At 40.4% G+C, this 22149-nt stretch overlaps 2 protein-coding genes across 6 annotated transcripts in view; both read left to right on the top strand.

Annotated features, from left to right (window-relative positions):
* LOC116737641 (sodium/calcium exchanger 2-like) overlaps nucleotides 1–10800 on the top strand; it is a 108777-nt gene extending 97977 nt beyond the window's left edge. For all 3 annotated transcript variants that reach the window (XM_032590946.1, XM_032590944.1, XM_032590945.1), the window contains 4 exons: nucleotides 605–729; nucleotides 1962–2061; nucleotides 3060–3335; nucleotides 5894–10800. In XM_032590946.1, coding sequence (XP_032446837.1) covers nucleotides 605–729; nucleotides 1962–2061; nucleotides 3060–3335; nucleotides 5894–6270 — 878 coding nt within the window. In that variant the 3' untranslated portion in view covers nucleotides 6271–10800. The remainder of the gene's footprint in view (nucleotides 1–604; nucleotides 730–1961; nucleotides 2062–3059; nucleotides 3336–5893) is intronic.
* Nucleotides 10801–12586: 1786 nt separating this feature from the next.
* LOC116707572 (serine/arginine-rich splicing factor 7-like) lies at nucleotides 12587–19868 on the top strand. 3 transcript variants are annotated; one of them, XM_032544974.1, is made up of 8 exons: nucleotides 12587–12806; nucleotides 14488–14724; nucleotides 14813–14989; nucleotides 15070–15162; nucleotides 15643–15684; nucleotides 15800–15844; nucleotides 16755–16853; nucleotides 19231–19868. In XM_032544974.1, exons 2-8 carry the CDS (start codon nucleotides 14501–14503, stop codon nucleotides 19280–19282), a joined length of 732 nt encoding a protein of 243 aa, XP_032400865.1. In that variant the 5' UTR covers nucleotides 12587–12806; nucleotides 14488–14500; the 3' UTR covers nucleotides 19283–19868. The 3 variants fall into 3 exon arrangements, with proteins under 3 accessions (XP_032400865.1, XP_032400864.1, XP_032400866.1); XM_032544973.1 differs by having other exon boundaries at nucleotides 12588–12806; nucleotides 14491–14724; XM_032544975.1 differs by lacking the exon at nucleotides 19231–19868 and having other exon boundaries at nucleotides 12588–12806; nucleotides 14491–14724; nucleotides 16755–16857.
* The last annotated feature ends 2281 nt before the right edge of the window (nucleotides 19869–22149 follow it).

Here is a 22149-nt window from a genome sequence, read left to right as displayed (position 1 = left end):
AGAGGAGAGCTGGGTTCAGATTATCAATACAAATTATCAATCCAGAACACAGAGAAGGAGATAATGTGGCCAATCGGTTTGGTTCTATTGGGGTGCGATTAAAATGATTATATTATATTTATTAGACTCTCCACCTTTCATCATGAATCAATGATCCATCCATCCATCCACCCATCCATCCATCCATCCATCCATCCATCCATCCATCCATCCATCCATCCATTTCTGTTCAAATAGAAACCATTTGTCCATTTGTCATCATCTTGAACCTCATTTGTTGATTTCATAAACTAAACAATGAGCTTGGTTTATGAACTAAACTCTAAACTGTTATGAATTAAATAGCTTCATGACTCAGTATTTATTAAGTCTGGAGATTAAAGTTTGTTTCTGTCAGATTTCATCCTCACATCCGGCTGAAACGCTCCAGAGTTCAGATCAGCTTGTGATCCCGGCTTTGAGAACAAACATGACTTCACAGGGATTAACAAAACGCTGAAGCCTAATCTGTTATTGATCCTGGATTTAGAGGGAAGCCGTGACGGCCATCTTTGAAGCTCATTGCTCCGGTTGTTTATGTGTTTTTACCCTCCTGCCCCTCCAGAGGCGGCGGAGGGGCAGCTGAGCGCCGAGGAGGAGGAGGCCCGGCGGATCGCTGAGATGGGGAAGCCCATCCTGGGGGAGCACAGCCGCCTGGAGGTCGTCATCGAGGAGTCCTACGAGTTCAAGGTGCCGAGTCATTCCTTTCCCTGTGCTGCCCTCTACTGGCCACCTGGTTGCACTGCAACTGCAGCCTCTACAACCCCCCCTAAAGTCCAGCCAAAGAAAACTTGTCTAGAGCCACAAATGTTTTGAGAAAAGACAACCATAGTTTTTATATAAATATTTATATATTAGTTTTTGAGGTCATTTAAAAAAAAAAAATCACTGTTTTATTTCTACTTTTAGTTTGGTTTTTTTTTTGTTTGTTTTAAGAAAAACATAAAACATGCACAAAGCAGGATAAATACATTTTCTTCTGCAGGATGTGGAAGCTAATGTTAACAAGAAAAAAGCATTTAATTTTCAACATTACAAGAAAAATAAATGGTAAATATTACTTTTAAATTAAATGAAAATCTCAGAAATTTGAGAAATCTTCTAGAAAAAACATGAAAATTTCCTTGTTTTTTAATTAAATTTCTGAAATTGATGTCGCAGCACAGTCAACAGGTGAAAATCCCATTCACCTGGATTTTCAATCAGCAAACAGAAGGAGTAGTTGTAAATGATGACTTTCATTTTCTGCTATTTTAGAATTGTAGTTTGCCTGTAGTTTGCCTGTAGTTTGGCGATGACAGCGGAGGAAGTGAACGAAGCCGTTCAGTCCTGGTTGGTCACACTTCTACATATTGAATTAACATTTACAGCCGCCTCGTTCGGATCGGCACATCTCCCTGGTTGTTTGCAGCGAAGGGAATTTCCATTTAGCTTCATAGCGTCGAACTGATTCGCTACATACGGCGAACGTAAACAGTTGGGTAACATTTAAAACCTCAGGCCACATCTCCAGGAGGAAATTGTTTCTCAACAGCCAGGATCCCAAACCATGTGGACTAAGCAAAGTGTCAGACGAGTAGGACTGTTTGTTGTTGTTTTTTGTTTTACCTGCTCAACAATAAAGAACATGTAGCGTATAAAAACACATATTTTTCACATTTGTTAAAACATCATGCTATGCTAGCTGCAGTGTAGCAGAGAAGAGCAAATAACAGGGCTAAGACCCGCCTTCTGGCTCCGATTGGTTGTTTTTAATTAATACTGGGACAAGGCTTGATTTTTCCACAGCTTATTTGTCGCATAATAAACCGTCGTGACATAGTGACAGTTTCAACAAATATGTTTAAAAAAAAAAGAACTTTTTTATCAAGGTTTCATACTGAAACTTTAAAGGTTTATGAATCGTTGCTTCTGATTGGCAGAGCACCGTGGACAAGCTGATCAAGAAGACCAACCTGGCGCTGGTCATCGGCACTCACTCCTGGAGGGAGCAGTTTGTGGAGGCGGTCACCGTCAGCGCAGGTGATTCAACATGGCCGTCTGCGTCCAGCTGGTCCCAGTTTAGCATCAGCTGCTCAGACCAGTCTGAGTCTGTGCAATGATGAGTCTAATAAAGATGTTATTATTGTGTCTTTATGGCCGCTATTTGACGCCACGGTTTGGAAAAAATAGTCATTTTTACACAGAATGTCAAATATTGTGTCTAGTTTGCAGCGCAAATATCTTAGTTCATTTGATACAAGACAAAACTAGCTTATTAGTAACTTTTAATCAAAATATAGGAGCTTGATTAGAGTAAATAATTCCTTAAAATTAGTGGGAAAAGTACTGCTTAAACTGGCAGATTTATAGCAAGACATTTTTTTTCCATTTTGTATGTGAAATAATCTCCCAGTGGAACTACTACTTTTCATCAACATGAAGGAATTATTTACTCTAAAAAAGTTCCCATCTCTCGCTGAAAAGTGAGTTTGTTTTGTCTTATTTCAGATTAACTAAGAAGTTTGCTGTAAAAACTAAACATACTTGGTAATATGTTGGTTTATTATCTCTAAACTCTCCTGTTGCAGATGAAATAATGAAGCACAGATATGGAGATTTGTTTGGTGGTTAAAAGCTGGTTTAACAAGAAGCAGCTTCTGATTTAGGGCATAAACTTTGTTTTATTTAAGCCAACAACACTGCAAAAATACAAACTCTTACTAAGCATTTTTGTCTATTTTCTAGAGCAAATATCTTAGTACACTTAAAATAAGACAAAACGAACTTATGAGCAACATATACAAACTTGTTGTAGGTCAATAATTCTTGAATTTTGATAAAAAGCACAAGTTCCTTTCACTTATAACTCAGGAGGATCTTCTTGTTTTCTATATTTTTTAAGTTGGCTTAAGTAGGGCATCTTTTGCTGATGTCCCAGGTTTCAATTAGAGTCCGCCCTCTAGTGGCAGTATCAGCCACTGCAGGCGGTATTTGATCCAGTCTGGTTGAAGGTTTTGACCTTTTGACCTCTGCTGCAGGTGATGGAGACGATGAGGAGGAGGGGCGAGAGGAGCGGCTCCCGTCCTGCTACGACTACGTCATGCACTTCCTCACCGTCTTCTGGAAGGTTCTGTTCGCCTGCGTCCCGCCCACAGAGTACTGGAACGGCTGGGCCTGCTTCATCGTGTCCATCAGCGTCATCGGATTCCTCACCGCCATCATCGGCGACCTGGCGTCGCACTTCGGCTGCACCGTGGGGCTGCAGGACTCCGTGACCGCCGTGGTGTTCGTGGCTCTGGGAACCTCCATCCCAGGTGGGCCTCATGTTTCTCTGCTTCCTTTATGTTCATTATATCTATATTATATATCTATATACACTGCCTGGCCAAAAAAAAAGTCGCCATCAAAAAATGGTCACACTCTCTAATATTTTGTTGAACAGCCTTTAGGTTTGATTACAGCCTGCATTCGCTGTGGCGTTGTTTCAATAAGCTTCTGCAGTGTCACAAGATCTATTTCCATCCAGTGTTGCATTAATCTTCCACCAAGATCTTGTATTGATGATGGGAGAGTCTGACCACTGCGCAAAGCCTTCTCCAGCACATCCCAAAGATTCTCAATGGGGTTAAGGTCTGGACTCTGTGGTGGCCAATCCATGTGTGAAAAAGATGTCTCATGCTCCCTGAACCACTCTTTCACAACGTGAGCCCGATGAATCCTGGCATTGTCCTCTTGGAATATGCCCGTTCCATTTGGGAAGACAAAATCCATTGATGGAATAACCTGGTCATTCAGTATATTCAGGTAGTCAGCTGACCTCATTCTTTGGGCACACAATGTTGCTGAACCTAGACCTGACCAACTGCAGCAACCCCAGATCATAGCACTGCCCCCACAGGCTTGTACAGTAGGCACTAGGCATGATGGGTGCATCACTTCACCTGCCTCTCTTCTTACCCTGATGCCCCCATCACTCTGGAACAGGGTAAATCTGGACTCATCAGACCACATGACCCTCTTCCATTCCTCCAGAGTCCAATCTTTATGCTCCCTAGCAAACTGAAGCCTTTTTTTCTGGTTAGCCTTACTGATTAGAGGTTTTCTTACGGCTACACAGCTGTTCAATCCCAACCCCTTGAGTTCCCTTCGCATTGTGCGTGTCGAAATGCTTTTGCGTTCACAATTAAACATACTCCTGAGTTCTGCTGTTGTTTTTTTCGATTTGATTTGACCAAACGCTTAAGTAATCGCCGATCACGATCATTCAGGATTTTTTTCCGACCACATTTCTTCCTGGAAGACGATGGTTCCCCACCATCCTTCCAGTTTTTAATGATGCGTTGGACAGTTCTTAACCCAATTCTAGTAGTTTCTGCAATCTCCTTAGATGTTTTCTCTGCTTGATGCATGCCAATGATTTGACCCTTCTTAAACAGACTAACGTCTTTTCCACGACCACAGGATGTGTCTTTTGCCATGGTTGTTTAAGAAATGAGGAGTTACTCATTGCATCAGCTGGGGTTAAATAACTTGTTGCCAGCTGAAAGATAATCGCCTATGCAGTACTTATCCAATAGGAGGCTTGTACCTATTTGCTTAGTTAAATCCAGGTGGCGACTTTTTTTTTGGCCAGGCAGTGTATCTATCTACAGTATACCTTCATTTTTGGACTAGTTGGAGTTTTCTGTCTTTGCTTCTTGTTTGTAATATCTTTGCTTGAAAATGACTGGTTGCAATATGTGATTTTTTTCAGATTATTGGATTATTTTCAGTTGCTTTTTTGCATGGTTGTATTTTTATTTTAGTATTGTGTGATTGTGTCTTTTTGTGGTCGTTTTTCATCTTATCTGGTCTTTTCAGTTGATTTTGGAGTTTATTGATAGCTTCTGTGATTTTGTTTATGTTTTTAGTCACTTATCATTAGTCTCTGTACAACTTTACATATGTTCAGCGAGTTACTGTTAGTTTCTGTACAATTTATTTGTGTTTAGCAGTTTAGTATTGGCTTCTGCTGATAGTTTTGTGATTAGCAGTTTAGCATTTTTTTCCAGCGTTGTGGCCCCCAGTCTGCCAGAGAACCTGAGGGCCGTAGAAAATGTCGCCGTCTTTAAGAGCAGAGATTCAAGATCCGACGTTTTAACTGTATTTCCTGAATCGAATCATTTCTGCTTAGCTGTGCATTTTCCATGCAGTTCTGGGTTTTTCTATGTGGGGTTGCGATGGATAATTGCTTGTTTTTGTTTGTTTTTTATTGATCACTTTGTGCTGCTTTTAGTGTGGAGGGTGGTGTATAAATAAGATTGATTGATTGATTGATTCTGCTCGTTTTTTATGCTTAGCAATTTAGCTTTAGCTACTGATAATTTTTTGTGTCTTTAGAGGTCCAGTGTTAATTTCTGCTATTTATCCTTATTTTGTGTTTAGCAGTTTACCATTAGCATAGCTAACCATTAGCATAGCTAACCATTAGCATAGCTAATATTCTTCCTTAGCGAGTTAGTTGTTAGGGAACTTAACCATTTGGTTAACTGTGGCCTCAACTGGAAATAACTACTGCCGACTTCAGTGCAAACATGTATTTTCCATTACAACAATGGCAGCCATTTTGAAAATATTTCCTCCCAAAAAAGGAAACACAAGATCAAGAAAATATCTATGATTTCATGGTTCTAAATATGTATGAGTTGACACCCAAGTCATTAATTTGTTAGAAATATTGGCAAGTTTAGTGCAGAAATAAATTTTTCTTGACGACCATCTTGAAAAATGGCCGCCATTTTGAATTTTTCAGCAAAGCAAACCCCTGTGATCCTCAGTGCCTGTTCGGTTCTGCTGTCCACAGGTGAAATATTTTCTGCTCCTCTCCTTGCAGACACCTTCGCCAGCAAAGTGGCCGCCATCCAGGACCAGCACGCCGACGCGTCTGTGGGCAACGTCACCGGCAGCAACGCCGTCAACGTCTTCCTGGGGATCGGCGTGGCGTGGTCGGTGGCCGCCATCTACTGGGCCATCAAGGGGAAGCAGTTCAAGGTGGACCCGGGTTCGCTGGCCTTCTCCGTCACACTCTTCACCATCTTCGCGTTCATCTGCATGGCGGTGCTGCTGTTCCGGCGCCGGCCCTCCATCGGCGGCGAGCTGGGCGGCCCCAGGGCGTCGCGCCTGCTCACCACCATGCTCTTCCTCGGCCTCTGGCTGCTCTACATCTTCTTCTCCAGCCTGGAGGCCTACTGCCACATCAAGGGCTTCTAGTTTCAGGAGAGCGCAGAGGCCGGTCTAACGCGACTCGACGACAGACACGTGTTCATATGTAAACAGATCATTGGAGGAGAAACTGCGCAGGTATTAAAGTGAGCTGGGCCGTGACGTCACGCCTGGCCGGGTTCACTGCTGGTCTAAAAGATGAAACATATTCCCTCCTGTCTGCAGCGACTTTCATGTTTTTACGCCGAGGAGGTGGAGAAAAAAAGAGTCAAATGTTTACAAAACGCTAAAATCACACGTGTTTACTACAGCAGGCCCTCCACGTGCGCTGTAAATAGACCGGACGCTGAAAACGTTTCAGAGGAGGAAAAATAGTCCCAAAATGTGATTAATTAGCAGGGAAATGAGTTTAGACGTGTCTCTTTAGCGCCTAGTCTCTGTCGGAGGACGGTTTTGCATGCACAAGACACAACCAACTTGTTAAAAGGGAAATACCCAGAATCCACCTGTGATTCTGAGCCGTCTGCTCAGTTAGCATGCATGCTAACGGACACGCCCACTGCTGCAGCAGTAGGACGACACAACAGTATTAGTTTACAGAAAATCTGCCATTTAGAAACTCATTCCAGCCATCAACACGTTCACGTTGATGCTCGCATGGCAAAGATGCCTTAAGGGAAAAAAACTCACATAAATGTGGTTTTCAGGCTTTAGCTGTACAAACCGCCCCGGCTGTCTCTAACAGTGTTAAACTTTAGTTCTGTGCAATATTTAAAGCTGGTTCTGCTATAATGTAACACTGGATCCAGTAGAAATAGACGTTTGGAGAAGGAGAAGCAGGAAGTACCAGTTGAAATGTTGTTATTGTTGTTCAGTATTTTAACTCTGAAGCTACTGAAACTACCGGCTGCTAAACAGACTGCGAGGAACAAAACCCTGAACCGCGCGGGGAAAAAATAAATAAATAAAAAACCCTCCTCAGATTAAAATTAAACTGACATTTCAGGGTTTTTAACTTCCAAGGTGAAGGAAGATGCAGAGAAACAACAGGAGTCATTATGAGGTCAGAGTTGCTTTCAGTAGCAGCTTGAGTCAATGAGAAATCAGTAAAAATCCTTTTTTATTTCGTAGCTCTTACATACTGAAAACGTCACCCTAAGACTGCTCGACACGTCAACACTGTTACGATATCATGACAGATTTGAGTCGTTTCCCACAATAACACTTTGTAAACTTTCTAAAAGGGATTTTGTATCTTTTCCTTGCAGGTGAAGCCAAGGTAGACTTTTTTTATATTTCCAGGCGACGTTCAGATTAGGATCGGCATGAAGAGCCGATGACGTCATTCGACATGTCAGTGGATTAGGGTTTAATTTGTTTTCCACGCTCCTGAGCCGATCCAACGGTGAAAGATATCCAAACCTTGCAACATTTAAACCGTCTGCTGCCCTATATGGAAGGCTGAAACTGCCAAAATTAGGAAAAAAATGCAATTTGATAAATGTAAATAATTCATAAATAGAAAATATGTCAAAAATATTTAAAGTAGCAGTGGGACTGGATTGAAATGTTTAATCAAGTTAATTACAAGATCTGTAACTAATTAACCATATTTTAATCTAAAACTATATATTGACAAATTAAGCAACATTTTGCTAAATTATTGAATAAAATGACATATATGACCAAAATAAAAGTTCTGATTTCAAGACTTTTTAAAGTCTTGAAAAATTTGATTTTTTTTTTTTATTTTTTAAAAGAAAAAATAGATTTACTGAGTTAAAATGATTAAAGTATTAAACTCAATGTAATTAATCAAAATAACACTTTAAACTCACAGCTCTAATATAGACTGATTCTACAAATTAGAATATTATTTTTTAATCAGCACTATTTTATGTTTCTCTATTTTTATAATTGTATATTTTATATTTATCACATTCTTTTACTTTTTCTGTTTTAATGTAAAGCACTTTGGTTCCCACTGTGTATAGAAATAAAGTTGATTGATTATGAAGCACACTATATGGGTTAATTAGACATAGATGGATGTTTGAAAGTCTTTATTTATGCTATGATGATTTTCCACTTACAGCTAATGAAGACATGACATTTAAAATTAGAATATTACACCAGATCAATAAAAAAAACATGCTTAATACAGAAATGTGGGCTTAATGAGAAGTATGTTTAATAACAGCCTAAAGGTTATTTTCAAAAACTTGTTTCAATCTGACAAAATGTATATTAGAATGTCTATCCGAACATTGCCACATCAGTTTATATCTATCTATCTATCTATCTATCTATCTATCTATCTATCTATCTATCTATCTATCTATCTATCTATCTATCTATCTATCTATCTATCTATCTATCTATCTATCTATCTATCTATCTATCGATATGTATTTACTATTTTAATACCAGGATTAATGTTGGAAATCCCATTGGTTAAGTGAAAACCAGTCCCCTATTTTACCTTTTTGACTAATTAAATTGTGTATTTTAAAAGTTTCTGTTTCTATCATGAGATACAGTAGGTGGAGGCTCTATTAAAAATAATAAAAAATAGTGTTTCTTTTGTCTAATAGAGGAAAAAACAGGAAAAATGTAAACAATTTAATTCACCTTCCACAGATATTGATATATTTATCGATCTGGTTATAAATTTTTGCATATTTTTTCTCGATTTGGGCCGGTTCAGTCTTCCATCGCCGTCTTTCTGTTGATGGAGAACTATTCTGATGAGATGATTTGTTTATTTTCTTAAAGATGAGCTGCGCCGCAGAGTGAACAGAGCGCGGCCGTTTTGTGCAATACACTCCATGTTGTCTGTTCACGCCTCCTGCCGCAGTGTTTACCGTCTCTGTACATTTCTACACCCAGTCCCTGTGAAGGAGGCTCTGTAAGTGTAAGTAGCATGTTTACATGACGGAACCGACAGTCTGGCTGCAGGAGAACTGAGTAGCACCGGTAGGAACTGGTAGGAACCGGTTGGAACTGGCTGGAACAGTCGGAACAGATGAAATGAACTGGTGGGAATGAGTCAGGACCAGTTGGAACAGCTTGGAACTGGCCGGAACCAAACCGGAATCGGTTTGAACCGGTTGGAACTGGCCAGAACCAGCTGGAACCAGTCGAAACCGGTTGGAGCTTGTTGGAACTAGTCTTAACTGGCTGGAACCATTTGGAACTTGCTGGAACTGGCCAGAACTAGCTGGAACCAGTCGAAACCAGTTGTAGTTGGTCAGAACCAGTCAGAACTGGTTGGAACTGGCTGGAACTGGTCAAAATCGGTTGGAACCAACTGGAGCTTATTGGAACTGGTCGGAACCGGTTGGAATCGGTGCTCCAGACACTGCCCAGTAGCCGGAACCAGAACTGCTCGGTGTTTCCGTGAACTTCTGTACTAACTGTCGGCCCGTTGGGTCTTAACTGTTCTATAGATAGAGGTGGTCACCGCCGCCTCGCCCCTCCCCCACTGTGTTCTGTGTTTCTGTGTTGCTCCGGACATGCATGATGAATCCGTGTGTTTGTGTGTTAGCAGCATGGTCTACCCTGATGGAGACGTTTTATTTTTTTATTTTTCTAAGTCCGTCTCCTACATTTGCACAGAAACACATTTCCTCCGTTCGGCTCATCCCCCGGTTTGTTTCCTCTGTGAAATCTCCGTGTCCGTGTTCGTGTCCCCCCTCCCCCACCCATTGCTCCTGCCCAGGTCTTGCTCTCCAATGTGTCTCTGTGTGAACTCGTTTTATGTGATAATTAAAAAAAGATTTGTCTCTGCCTGAACCTTTGTAGGGAAACTGTACGACGGCGAATTAGGGCCGTTATTGATAGAAAAAAAAAAGTTAATTTTAAAAATTTAGCAATTCAGAAAAAGCTCAGAAATGTTGAGATTAACCTTAGAAATATTTGTAGAAAAAACTTTAAAATTTCTGAGTTTAAAATTTGAACACATTTGAGTTTTGAAAATTTTATAAGTTTGAAAACTCTAAATTTTGGTTTAAAAAAAAACAAAAACAAAAGCTTTGAAATTTTGAGATTGAAAAATCGTTTCAAACGCAGAAAAAATAGCTGAGTTTGAAAAGTCAGGCTTTTTGAAGAAAAAACTTGTCTGCAAAATTTGGTAGAAAATTTTTTTAGATTAATCTCAACATTTCTAGAAAATCAAAAATTTGGTAGAAAAAAAATCTGAAACTTTGAGAATAATCTCAATAATAATTTTGACTTTTCAAATTTGTATTTTCTAGAAAATATCTGAGATTAATCTGAAATTTTCCAATTTTTGGGTGAACATTCACTCCTTTTTTTTCTACTTGGAATGGTCCTACTACGCCGTCTTAAAACTATGACTGAGTTATTATAATATAATGTGATAGAAATATACATTTAGTCAATATTCTGATAAATTAACTGAAGTTTTTTGTATGAAATGTAACAGAAAAAATTGAAGAAAAAAATCTTGTTTTTGAAAACTTGGCATGAAATGTAACGTGTTACTGAAAGAAAACGAAGGTCTTTAATCAAGTGAACTTGACCTTAGTTAAATATAGTTTATTTATTTTCAATGTGTGACGAGTCCGAGTCATTATTTATACATTAAATAATAATAATAATAATAATAATATGAAGTACAGATTCTCACATAATTCCCAATAAACATAGAAATAAATAGCTTGAATAAGTGATTGATGTACAAAATATTGCATCCAGAACTTTCCCAACTTATTTGGTTATACTGTAACGTAAGTTAATATTTATCATTTTAAACAGTATTTATGTAATTTAGCCATTTCATTTCTAATTTTATTGTTAGTTTCTTTTTTTATTCCATTATTTTTTTTTCACACAGTGTTTTTATTTAAGGAATTTTTTACTTGTTACATTTTTTTAAAATATATTTTGAATTTATTTTACATTTTTTATGTACTGTCACATTTTTCAATCATACATTAAACTGTTTCTTTCGAGCCATTTATTTATTTCTATGTTTATTGTCAATTAGGTTTCTGAAAAAGTATTTGTTCTTTTTCAGATTTCTTCTACTATCACCAGACTTGACCAGAGATTCAAACTAATTTTGATATTAAAAATGGTTTCATTAAAGTCAGAAATTGTGGTTTATTGAATTAGAAAAGATATCCATAAAACTAGGTGTTATTTGCACTTAAACAGAAATCCTATCAAATCAAATTCAAGAATATTCTAAGCTTATTTAAATCAACAATTTGTTAAAATTGATTTTAAAAAGTATTTAGAAGTAAAATAATCTGTCAATTGAACCATTACTTTTTTGTTTGTTTTAATCCCTTTTAAGGAAATATTGCCTTAGAACAGTCTCCTAGTCTTACGTTACTTATAAGTTAGTGTTGTATTATTTTTAAGTGTACTAAGATATTTGCACTAGAAACTAGACAAAAATACTTGGAAAGATTTTGTGTTTTCGCGGTGTAGTTCTCAAGAGCAGCAACTTTTAAATGCATACCTGCTCTAAGACATCTGAATAAAATGCCTGAATTCTCTCATTAAAAGTCACTCCTAAAATGGCGTCTTAGGGCCATTATAGGTAGAAGAAAAAGGAGTACATTTCCACCAAAAAACTTAAGACATTTTGAGAATAATTTCAGAAATTTTCTAGAAAAAACGTGGACATTTCTGAGTTTCAAAAGTCAAAAATGTTCGACTCTTGAAAGTTGTCTGGTTGGTTAGAATGATAGAGTAGGTTAGAAAACCCTTATTATGACTTCCCCCTTCTCCCTCTGCATCCATGAAGCCTCCTTTTCAACTCCTCTGGGATTTGAGGTCAAAGTTCAGATATTATTTGAGCTTTTGTGATGCTAATCAGTTGCTCCAAGTTGTTACTCATCATAAGAACTCTCCAAAAGTAAGAGCTGCACAGCATCCAGAACCAGAGGGACTAATTGTCCAAACAGGTGAAAAAAATTAACAAAAACAAATGAGAACCAACAAAGCTGCTCTATTGTGTTGCTGTATAGAAAGATAGTCTGTGTGAAAGTTTTTTTTACTACTTTTCTTTTATCAAATATGTTTAACTCACTTGAACAGTTCTCTTTAAATCTGGAAGATTTATCGTAAAGTATTAATGTGATTTTAATAGGCTATTTAACCGTATTTAAATAGTGTGAATGGGTAATTTCCCTCTGTCCAGCATTTATTTTATCTACAACTACTACTCAGTGGTAGTTGTTATTGTGTCTTGTCTCTATGCTGTAACTGCGAAGTAATTTCCCTGCTGAGATGAATAAAGTACTTCTATTATATTCTATTCTATTCACGTTCACATTTTAGTCCGGTAGGGGGCAGTAAGAGCACCAGCTGATATGCTAACCGTCAACATTCCAAGACAAGAAGAAGAAGAAGAACCTGCTAGCCGTTGGAGGTGAAGTCGTTGCGGAAAGACATGCTGGAGTTAGATTAACGTGCGTGTTAGTGGCGGTTAAACAACTTTATCCTGTAAAATTTTTATTCCCGTCACTTCGCTACGACCACAGGCTTCCGATCGAGACTGCCGGAGTTGGGTTTTCTCGAAGCGGAGCTACGAACATCAACAGAGGAAGGTAAGGCCGGCTAACGCGTGCTGCCGCCCGCCATTGTTTATGAGCCGGGCCTGGACTATTTCCTGGATTTAACAGTTTATTAATAATCCCGGAACTCACGTATTTAAACACTTCTGTATTGTTCAGTAAAGTTTTCATTTAAAGTTGTTTAAACAGACCTGATTCCATTAGGCATAAAACACGGAGATAATAGGCAGGGAAATTGAGACGCTAGCACAAATTTACAATTTACATTCCGCACCTCACTTTCAGTTGTCAGTATTCGAGTATATAAATCTATTTAGAATGGTGTAAGAGATTGTTTTTCGAAAACTGTGGATATTTTTATGAATTTAGTTTATTAATAATAATGATAATAATAATAATATAAATACACAAATGCCGTTTGAGAGCAACCAGTCCAATAAGTCCGGTCGTAGTTACGAACCGTTTAGCTCAGTCCGTGTCTTTCTTTAGCATAAACTATGTTTAAAAGAAATGTATGTATATATGTTTTTATTTTAAAAAAACGGGAGGTTTAATGGGTTTTAATGCAGCCATCATGGCGTCAGACCACCTGCAGCAGCGCCAGACACGGGGGGCTGGTTTCAGTACTTTCGGGTTTCTTTTTCTGTCACTACATGAAGAATCCGCACAACACAACCGGTCGTAAGGCAAATAGTTTACGGTTGGTTAGCGGAATCCCATTTGCGTTTTAGCGGCAGGCAAAATCCCGTTACCATGGAGACGGTCTGTTTATCTCCCGCGCGCTCCTCGACGGGAGGAAAATGCAGCGGCCCAAAAAAATGGGAAAAAAAGCTTATAATGTGGTCAAAACACTCTGAAAACGCAAAATCTCAAACGTTAAGAAATAACTAGGATATTCTCAGATGAAAAATCATAATTTTGTGAGGAATCTTTGTTTTTTCTTTTACAGTTTTGATGATTATTGGGATAAATTTATTGTAAAGACAGTAAGATATTTTCTGAAATTATAAAGTAAAAAGAAAAATTGCAACAAAAAGTCCTCTAAGGTTGAGGTATCAAATTTATAAAATGCACATAATGTCAGCCCAAATTCTTGTTTAAAATGGTACATATATGCCTTTAATCGTGGAAAATTATATATATATATATATATATGTGTGTGTGTGTGTTTTTTTTGCATAATTTTACAATGTGTTAACAGTGAATATCACCCACAAAAGATTCTAGGAAATATGTAATATTTTTTGGCAGAAATGTACTCTGTGGCCAATGTTTAATTTTTTTTATCTACAATGCTCCCAAAATGCATCACATTTTTTAACCATTATTTTTAAAGGCATGAGTTTCTTTTATTTTTCTTCCATTATCTTTTAAACTCTATTCAGAACTATGCGTCCCATTTCTTTCTTTACATAATTTATTTAAACTTGAGTTAATTAAAATATGCTAAGTCAATTTAATTAAAATGATTATGCACCCCCTCCAATGGCTGGAATATAAACGTTAACGCATCAAAGAAATTAACATAAAATATGAGATACTGTAATAAAGAATATTTCATCATATTGTCATTTTTCATTTTGTACCATTTAAATGTTGTTTAGTCAAAAGAAGATACATCATTTACATAAAAAAGAACCAGAACCGTCTTGTTTTCCCAGTCGGACTCAACTGTGTTTCTGTGTCATTATGTTTTCATGTTTACTTGTCCCAGCAGCTAAGGAGCGATGTCGTACTACTCGTCGTCCCGGAGCTCGTCTCGGGCCACCGACTGTAAAGTTTACGTCGGTGACCTTGGTAACGGCGCCGCCAAAGGGGAGCTGGAGCGGGCCTTCAGTTACTACGGGCCCCTGAGGACCGTGTGGGTGGCCAGGAACCCGCCCGGCTTTGCCTTCGTGGAGTTTGAGGATCCCCGAGACGCAGAGGACGCGGTCAAAGGCATGGACGGGAAGTAGGTCTTGTCCTCCATTAAACGGGTTTTTAAGTAGAACAGGTTAGGATTTCTGCTCCCTGAACTCACGGCGGCCCTTCATTCACAGGATCCTTTGCGGCTCCCGTGTTCGTGTGGAGATGTCCACCGGCCTGTCCAGGAAGGGCCGCGGGCGCCCCAGCCGCCGCCAGTTTGACCCCAACGACCGCTGCTACCAGTGCGGGGACCGGGGCCATTACGCCTACGACTGCTACCGCTACAGCAAGAGAGGCCGGCGCAGCAGCAGGTGGGGACGGGGCCATGCTAGCCGCTTAGTGCCTGTCAGCTTGTTAAAGCACCACTGACCTGGCCGTCTTTCTGTTCCAGGTCCCGGTCCAGATCCCGGTCCCGCTCACGGTCCAGGTCCCGCGGACGGCGCTACCGCTCTCACTCCCGCAGCCGTAGCCGCAGCTACAGCCGGTAAGTCACCGTGGAAACGGGCACGCCACCAGGAATGCTAACCAAAAAAATCTGCACAGTTTGGTTCAGTTAGCAGTAAAATAATCCGACACAGACGGCAACTCTGACCGATCATCGGGTGTTTAAACTAGCTAACCGCCGCTGTTCAGGCGATCAATTATCAATAATCACAAAATCACCATCACACCTGGAAACAACCTTTGTAATTTCTAAAAGGTAAAAACAAACAACAAAAAGTGGACTAATCCCCTTGTTTGTCTGTGGAACGTGGTGATATTCATAACAAACGTCAATTAGGGTGAAATATTTAATAAATAACTGGCTCCTGCAGTAAAATTAAATTATTGAAAAAGAGAAATTAGTCGTAGTAAAAACCGTCTGGAATCAGCCTGGTCCCGTTCTGTTGCTAGGAGACGGCTCTGTGAAGCTGAATCACGCCGGTCCGACCGGTGCTAACTGTTTCTTCTGTCTGTTTACCAGGAGCCGCCGCAGATCACCGTCATACTCCAGACGCAGAAGCAGGTGAGACCGCAACGGCCTGACCACAGACACGCTGCGACCCGGCCAGCCGGTTCTGTCTGCAACCAGGAAGTTTCTGCTGCTCTAATGAAAACGTTCTTTGCTTCTGCATCATCAGGTCTGGCTCCCCGGCCCGGTCCAAGTCCAGGACTCCAGTGAGAAGGTATGGGACTGGGTCCAGCCTGACCTCTGACCCCACCCTGGTCCTTTAGAACGTTGTTGCTGTTCAGTCCCAGTTCTCCTCACACCGACTGAAAATGTTTAGAGTTTTTACTATGAATCATTTTAATTGCTCCTCATTTTGTTTGGTTTTTGATTCTATTTTCTTCTGAAAACGGATTTCCACTCTGGTTTCCAGTAAAAACATTTTTGCAGCTTCATTTAAAGTGATGTTGTGGTTTAGTTAATATGCTGGGAATGTGAGATTACTCAGCCCTGTTTTTTTCCCCTCATGTTTACAGTAACGCCTTTATGCTGATAAAATCTTAGCTTCTTCCTTGTGGAAAATTACTGACTTCCTTCCAAGATGGTTCTAGTTTTCGCATAAAGCTCATATATGGTTGGTTCGAGCTGGAGCTCTGATCGTCTACGGCATGGGTTAAACTCTAGGCCAATGGGTCAAATCCGGCCCGCCAGAAGTTTTTACTGGACCCTCTAGACTCTGGAGCTTACAGTTGTGTTTTTAAATATTATTTTATCAGTCAAATCAGTTGTTTTGTTGTTACAAAAAAGTGAGAATATATTAATCATCGACTGCAGCGGCAGCTATTTCTTAATATTTTGACGGTTTGTTAATCAGTAGTTTTATTTTTCTGCCACTACCGGCCCTTTAAGACGTTGTTAACATCGATGTGACCCAAAGTGGAAAAGGTTTGCTCTGCTAACGGACTGGGCGAGGCGTTTCCAGCGGCTCCGAGTTGGAAACGCGTAGTGGTTTTTCTCCAGCGCTGAACTGGTTTGGTGCATTAAAACTGATCCGGTCCTGGGAATGTTCCCCGGATGCAGAGCATCAGAAGGAGTCCGGTGTAATAAATGTGGTTTCTTCATGTTTAGTTTTTGTTTTTGTCTCCCAGCCGCTCCAGGTCCCGCTCTCGGTCCGGTTCTGCCCCCAGGGGGCGCTCTGCATCTCGCTCCCGCTCTCGATCGCCGTCGGCCAACCACAAACGGGCCAGGTAAATCCTCAGTGTGTGTGTGTGTGTGTGTGTGTGTGGCAGCACAGGGCAGTGGGAGGGGTGAAATATGTTTAGAGGGCAGGTGTTCAGGTCAGAGTCAGCCATCTTAGCCAGGGCGCCGACGGCCAGACGGAGGATCCGAAGACTCCACAGCTTCCTCACTGCTGGTTCAGGGAAAGTTCAGCGGAAGGAAGACCTGAGCTCTTGTGCTCTCTGTTCCGGATCAGCTCTGATCAGGAACAGGGAGCACAGGAAGACGACGAGCCGCCACGACGCCGGTTCTCCTGGAGCCACTCTTAGCTAACGAAGCCAGACATTAGCAGAACCTAGCAGACAGAAGGTACTTAGCTGAGTTTGGCTAGCTGAGGGCAGCTTTGCTAGGTGAGATCAGCTAAATGAGCACCAGTGGTGTGAGTTGGGGTGAACATCTTTGCAGAACGTTTTGTTTATTTTTCATATTTTCTTTAAAGCGTGTGGTGGGAGCTGAGCACTGCACAGACACCGCCGCTGATCCCAGGCCCAGGGTCTGCCAGCTGGCGGTGTGCACAGCCTGCGGGAGGGTGACTTAAGCGCTGACCTGAGATCAGCCTCCGCCGGCGTCTGACGTTAGACAGCGAGACAGAGGTCGACCTACCGACCGACCCCTCGCCCCTAGAGCCAGCCGGCCAGCCTTCAGAGCCGGGCTTTAAAAACCCGTTCCCCACCTACCAGAACCCCCCTACCTACCAGAGTTCTTCGCCTCGGTCTTAGCTTCTGAGCGTGAGACACAGAGCTGACGAGAGATCAGACTTCAAGAGCGTCTCCGAGTTGTAGTCGTCCGTCCTTCAGTCCTTTGATCCTTCGCTTCTCTGTACTTGTTGTTTCTGCCGCTGTCTCCAAAGGTAACCAACCCCCCACCCCCTGACTAAGCTCATGTTGATGGTGACAGAACATGTTAAGCCGTTAAAAAGCGAGCATGTGTGGCTGGATGTGGGAGTGAGTGAGTGGACGTGTGAATGTGTGTCAGGCTGACAGGCAGGAAGGAGGGCGTTAGCCGCCCGCCGCCACAGCTTCTCATTCTGACATGAAATCTGTTAGTGCAGCTTAAAGGCGCCGCACGGTCGACCCAACTGCCCAGATCAGCTCTCTGATGCTGCGTTTACATTATCAATGTGTCGATGTTTTGAAAATGTCGGAAAAAAAGAAAACAATTTAACAGCTGCAGAATGTAACTTTTATCAAATGTTTTTTACATATTTGTTTAAACTCTCACCAGGTTATGACAGTTTAATATGACACAGATAATCTGTGAAAACATCGGTCTCCTTCCTGAGCTAATAGTGCTGCCTGAAGAAATGCACCAAAAACAAAAAAATCTGAGCCAGGAGGAGGGGCTTAGCGCTGTCAGTCAACTCATGTCCTCGCTGCTAAATGTGCTAATGGCAAAGAAAACAACAGGAAAACCATTTATCCGCTGTCTTTAGTGAAACTCCTAAAGTGTGTTTAAAAGCTTCAGCATTCACAACAGCTATGCTAGCTGCAGTGCAGCAGAGAACAAGGGAGCTTTTAGCACCACACACAGGATGATTGACAGCGCTAAGACCCGCCTCCTGGCTTTGACTGGTTGTCTCTAGTTGGTACTGGGAGGAGACAAAGGAGATTTCTTTTCTTTTTTTTTCCAGATTATTTGACAAACCAAACTGTCATGACATTGTGGCTGTCCTTTTTTTTTTGATAATAAATGTTTTGCTGTCATTAGGCCAGTCACAATAACAAATATTTCTGGATGATACATTTTTCCAGAAGTTATTGCGATAAACAGTAATATTGTTGCTTTGAGACCATTTTAAATTGATAAAATTGTAATTGCCAGGTCATAAATGTAAGTAATAATTTGTTCTTAATAACTCACCTGGTTTAAAAATAACTAAGACATAAACAAAGATCAATAAACTTTAAATTCTAAAGAACATTCGACACTGGAACTGGAAGACATTTTAAATATCCAAAAGTTTTTGTAAAGAAGATTGTCCTTGAGAATAAAGGCTTGTTGAGACCGAAACGCCAAACTAAAAACTTTTACCGTCTAGTTTTTGGTAGAAAGAGAAAAACGAGAAATCATTCAAAAGGAAATTATCAAGCTCATTTTAATTTGTAATGCGATTATTTGATTTATTGATTATTGTGACAGGCTTACTTGTTAATGGTAAATCACATACAAACCCTGAAGCGTCGCTGCGGTGGTGAAACGGCGTTAACCCGTCTGGACAGTTGGCTCGGCCGCGCCGGCTCTTTAAACTGATTTTAGTTCTGGTAGTTTTTGCAGTGCAGAGAAGCCGTACGTGTGTCTCCCCGTCTGCTGCTGCCGCAGGCTGACCCCGGTCCGTTTCTGTTTCAGTCGCTCCCGCTCAGCGAGTCCGGCCCGGAGCCCCACACCTGCAGAAGACTGAGCGACCAAGACTCACAGCCAGCAGCAGCTGTTTTCCTTTGGTTCTGGTATCGGTCCGTGTCGTCTCTCTCATTATTTCCAGATCTATTTTGGGGTTTTTTTTACCGCCAGGACTGCCGTCTCCACAGCTCCACATGGCCCAGGTTGTATAAATAGGAGTAGTTTTAACTGTTGCTGCTGTGTAAGCGATCTGTATTTTGAAAAGCGTAGCAGAGACGGGATGCGACACCTCGTTTGACTTTTAGCTGTAAAACTCAGATCTTCCAGCAGCAAATGGCAGGAATGGGCTGAGCAGATGAAATGAGCTGAAGTATTAAAACATCCTGAGTTTTTCTGTTGGTCTCCTCTTCACAGGGACACTTGTTGCTCTGCATGCCTTTAGATCTAAAGTCACGTTGTTTTCCTGCTTCCCCTTCATGAAGCTACCTGAATAATGTGATTCCCTCTGAGTTTGATACATTGCTCTGACCCGATTTTAAAACACAAGCGAGGCTCATGTTGGGGCAGCTGTTTGCTTTTCTTTCTGTTCTCAGCTTTAGAAGTGAAAGTGTGGCGGTTTTATTTTGGAATAAACCTCTTCAACACATCCTGCTGCTGCTCTGTTGTGTTTCTGTTGATATTCTGTCAGATTCAGACATTAACGTTGTGCTAATTTATTATTTTAAAGTTTTAAATATGTTTCTAATATTGTATTAAATAAGTACTGTACTAGGGCCATTGTAGATTGGACAAAATTGCAAATTTCTGCCAAAAATACTCAAATTTTGAGATTAAGATTTTATACAAAAAATCTTGGAAAATTGAGTTTCAAAACTTTGAAATTACTCAGCTCATGAGAAACAGCAGCGCTGCTCAGTTTATCAGTTAACTGATAAAGATCTTTCTCTAAGTAGTTTTTCTAGTTAAAACCTTTAAAGTTTTATCTTAACCAGTAAGTTGCTTGAGATCTTACTGTGCAGATTATTAAAGTTTGATCGTGGGGCCTTGTGAGGTTCCTCAAGGCTCCATTCTGGGGGACTTTTTTATTAAAGACTGTCTTCACACAGTAACACAGCAGATGACAACTTTTTGTGTGTTACTAGATGACATTGATTTTATGCACACATTTTATGTTGAATTAATTGACTAAGTTTCTCCAGTTTAATGCAGGAAAGAGAAGTCATGGTGTGTGATTCAGAAAATGTGATCAATGTTGGAGATGAGAGTAAAAACTTCAGTTAACTAGAAACGGGTTATGGACTCAGACAGGAATTTAAGCAGCCTTGAGTCGTCGCCAGAACAGGATTTTCAATCAGGACACAGAAAAACCATCAGATGGTTGTATTTACAGTAAGTTGTACTATGATGTTTTTATTGTTCTTGGTAAAAGGTAATTTTATTTATATAGCACATTTTCAGCAACGTGGCAATACAAAGTGGTAAAAATCAAATCAATCGGCTGCAAGTCATCCAAAATGGATTGTGTAGATTCCTTGTCAAAACCAGGAAAAGCAATCTGACCAGACTAAATCACTGGTTTTCTGTTTGTATTTTTAAAAAATCTCATCAATTTAAATTGAGTTGAAACTGAATGCATCTTAAAGTAGCTTATTATTTGCATTTACTTGAGTGACGTTGGGGGTTAAAAATATATTTCTTGACGTTTTACCACATCATACTCTCACTGCAATTACATGAGTAAATATTTTGGACACTCTTTGAAGAAGAAGCCCAATTACTATATCCTGCTCTGAGGTATGTATGCATTATTGGGAAGTTTCATATTTTGGAAAAGAACCTGTTATTTTAAAACTGTTGGTGTATAATTTTTCAGTTTAGTTTTTAAAATGCAGGAGTTTGCTCCTAACTTCATATGTTTGTCTTTCTGATAACATTATTTTACTTTTACTAGAGTAAAAATATGTTGTAGTGATGCTACTCTTACTTGAATAAAGTATTTGTCTACTCCACCGACTTCTGGGAATACCTCGTGCTGTAAATAAAACCGCTTACAATCAGAATCAGCCATGTTTATGTGCATCAACAAGGGATTGACTTCGTTTTTCACTTGCTCACAGCGTACAAACATTGAATTTAAACATAAATTAAAATCAAGATATTTTCTTCCATGAGACTTCAAGTGAATATGAAAAGAAAGTTTGAAAGTGACAAATGCTTCAATGACATTATTTATTCAAGCTTTGGGGCCAACCAACTAAAAGCTATGCCATCTCTTCTCCTATTGGCTTACATTAAAATAGACAGCCGCTTGAGCCTATCACGTTTCGTTGCGTCACTATAATGGGCGTGGCGACGCATGCCTCGTTTTTCATGAATTTTCCGTCCATTTCAGTCGAACATTCTTTTTAACCGGGACAACATGGCTACTGCAGCGAGCCGTTACTACAGCGAAGACGGCAGGGCAACAAAACGACAGAAAACCGACGGAATGGCCACAGTGAGTCCGCTGCGACACTTCTTTTTACGTCCAGAATTTTCGGACCAAACTTTGTGGAGGGCTTTTTTTTTGCGGTGCACTTTTAATTCATTCATGTTCGCGTTTGAAGCGGTCACGACGCGGTTTCAGGTCGGCGGAGCACCGCGGACGGGAAACCGTTGATTCTCCGAACTCCCCGTTTTAAAAAATGGCTAGCTTAGCTTTGCGTTTTCAAAATGATGGGTTATAAAATACAGCACAGCTCCATATGTTTATTTCAATGCGTGTTCGTGAGGTTCGCTTTGAGCGGGACCCAAGGAGGGCGGTTCCCCACCGGGCCTTATCAGAGCCCTGCTTTGTTCCAGTACCGGGGGTCGTTTAGCATGGTTCTGTTTGGCTAATTGGGCCTAACGCTGTTTAATGCAGCAGTTTCCCCAACTGTAACTCAGATT

This window comes from Xiphophorus hellerii, chromosome 18 (genome assembly GCF_003331165.1).
Source record: "Xiphophorus hellerii strain 12219 chromosome 18, Xiphophorus_hellerii-4.1, whole genome shotgun sequence".
Classification (NCBI taxonomy): Eukaryota; Metazoa; Chordata; class Actinopteri; order Cyprinodontiformes; family Poeciliidae; genus Xiphophorus; species Xiphophorus hellerii.
This window is presented reverse-complemented; position numbering and strand designations above follow the sequence as displayed.

Excerpts from the sequence above, each read along its gene's own strand:
- LOC116707572 (XM_032544974.1), top strand. The coding sequence starts at position 14,501 with ATGTCGTACTACTCGTCGTCCCGGAGCTCGTCTCGGGCCACCGACTGT. Across the intron at positions 15,845-16,754 it reads TCCAGGACTCCAGTGAGAAG|CCGCTCCAGGTCCCGCTCTC; the intron begins GTATGGGACTGG and ends TTTGTCTCCCAG. Across the intron at positions 16,854-19,230 it reads GCCAACCACAAACGGGCCAG|TCGCTCCCGCTCAGCGAGTC; the intron begins GTAAATCCTCAG and ends TTTCTGTTTCAG.